At 43.8% G+C, this 1,855-nt stretch overlaps 1 protein-coding gene across 1 annotated transcript; it reads left to right on the top strand.

Moving 5' to 3' along the window:
* Positions 1-548: 548 nt before the first annotated feature.
* Positions 549-1,563, top strand: SARC_11285 (hypothetical protein; the record flags this gene model as incomplete). Its single annotated transcript, XM_014294633.1, has 2 exons — positions 549-1,340; positions 1,518-1,563. Exons 1-2 carry the CDS (start codon positions 835-837, stop codon positions 1,561-1,563), a joined length of 552 nt encoding a protein of 183 aa, XP_014150108.1. The 5' UTR covers positions 549-834.
* Between the last annotated feature and the right edge of the window lie 292 nt (positions 1,564-1,855).

Genomic DNA, 1,855 nt, shown 5'->3' with positions numbered 1-1,855 from the left:
CTCGCAAAAATCGGCAGCTCAGGCCTGGGGCTGAATAGATTATACACTGAATATTTTGACTTCACTATATACGTAGGCGTCAACACTAGGGTTCGGGTGTATATAGTGGTGCTGGCAATTCGCCCCAAAGCACAGAGCGCTACGGAGAAAGACATAATTATTGTTGCAACTATAAGGAGACGTATTTATCTACGTGAAACAATACTTTGTTTGTTCAACAACATTTATATTTACACAGACGAGATTATACAAAGCAGACCAGGAACTCCATAGGAAATGCAACGAATATTAATTTCTCAGCCACAGCTGCACATGGCGGAACTAAGAATTTGCCCCTTCTGTGCTCGGGCGCAGAATTGGGTTTCGGTACCCGCGGCGTCCGCAGTCCAACGGTCCCAGTCCCAGTCGCGTGATTAATCCTGGAATATTCGTGACAACTTATTTTTTTTAACTAAAAAATACCTAAGGTGAAGTCTTGGACAGATATCTTAATGGCTGTGTACCACCATATATAGAAAACGCGGCAACAAGATTGATGGGATTTATCTGTCTTTCTGATGCAAATCCAATGAGTTCCTCGCAAGGACGTGCAAGGACGTGCAGGGACGTGCAAGGACGTGCAAGGACGTGCAAGGACGTGTGATGAAATATGTATCGCTCGCCGCTCAGTGTATCTACGTTTCGTCGATCAATTTATATACTTATAGATTAGTAGATATGTATATACGTGATCCGTGTCTACGAAGAAATCCATACCCACACGTTTACACGTCGTTCATATTCACTAAGTTTAGTACACGTAGTCTAGCTAGAGCTCAATCGCCTTGAGTGCTAATGATGACAATGGATAATCCCAAGCTGGCCTCATGCCTACTAAGTTCCTTAAGTTACGTTCTGCTTATCAATACTGCCAGTATATGTGTAGTCAATGGCGCAGGTATAAAGCTTGAACAACCATCACCACAAGGCCAAGATATACACTCTGTAGAACCCCACATATATAAGCCTATACCTAGTAACCTTGACGACATAGTCGCCTCAGTGATCGTACAAAGACACTGTGTGCGCTCATCGACCACATATCCCCCCGATGTATGGGGACCTATGCCTGCTAACTACACAAAGAATCTAGCTGATTACACCGCGCATGTATGGCCAGATGCGTATGCATGGGGTGTTGAGGCTGGTGCGTGCACTCAAGAGGGGAAAGAGTTGGTTGTTGCACTAGGAAGTGCTTATATCGATGTGCATCCACAACCGTTCCACTTTGTAGTCGACGTAAACTCGGGCAGGGACAATACCACCGCAGATATGCTTATTCAAGGTAGTTACACACTGTGGTTTGATAGTGTTTGTTTTCTTGTGTACGAGTTTCTGGGTACAAGTTGTTTGAGATTCACTTGTAAAGATGACTCGCTATTTTGATTATGGAGAGTTTTGATACCGACTAGACCTATAAATAAGCAAACATGCGCGCCGTAAGCATAAGGCACACTTGTGCGTCTATAATTTTACAGGAAATGTAAAGTGGATGCGAATCTTTTACTGTGCCGGAATAAGTGAGTATTTCTATATTTACCATGGACACGCATACACCGAAATCTGGATCTTATGAGATATAAAGAGTACATATACGGATGTATTTGATTTAATCAGTACGATACACAAACACGAGTATACACACACGCACACTCGCACACACACGCGCGCGCACACGCACACTCATTCACTCACTCACTCACTTACTCACTCACTCACTCACTCACGCAAGCACACACATAAACACGAGTATACACACACGCACACTCACTCACTCACTCACGCAAGCACACACATACACACACACATACACACA

Source organism: Sphaeroforma arctica (genome assembly GCF_001186125.1).
Source record: "Sphaeroforma arctica JP610 unplaced genomic scaffold supercont1.1609, whole genome shotgun sequence".
Classification (NCBI taxonomy): domain Eukaryota; class Ichthyosporea; order Ichthyophonida; genus Sphaeroforma; species Sphaeroforma arctica.
Note: the sequence above shows the minus strand (reverse complement) of the source record. Positions and strands in the feature narration are given on the sequence as shown.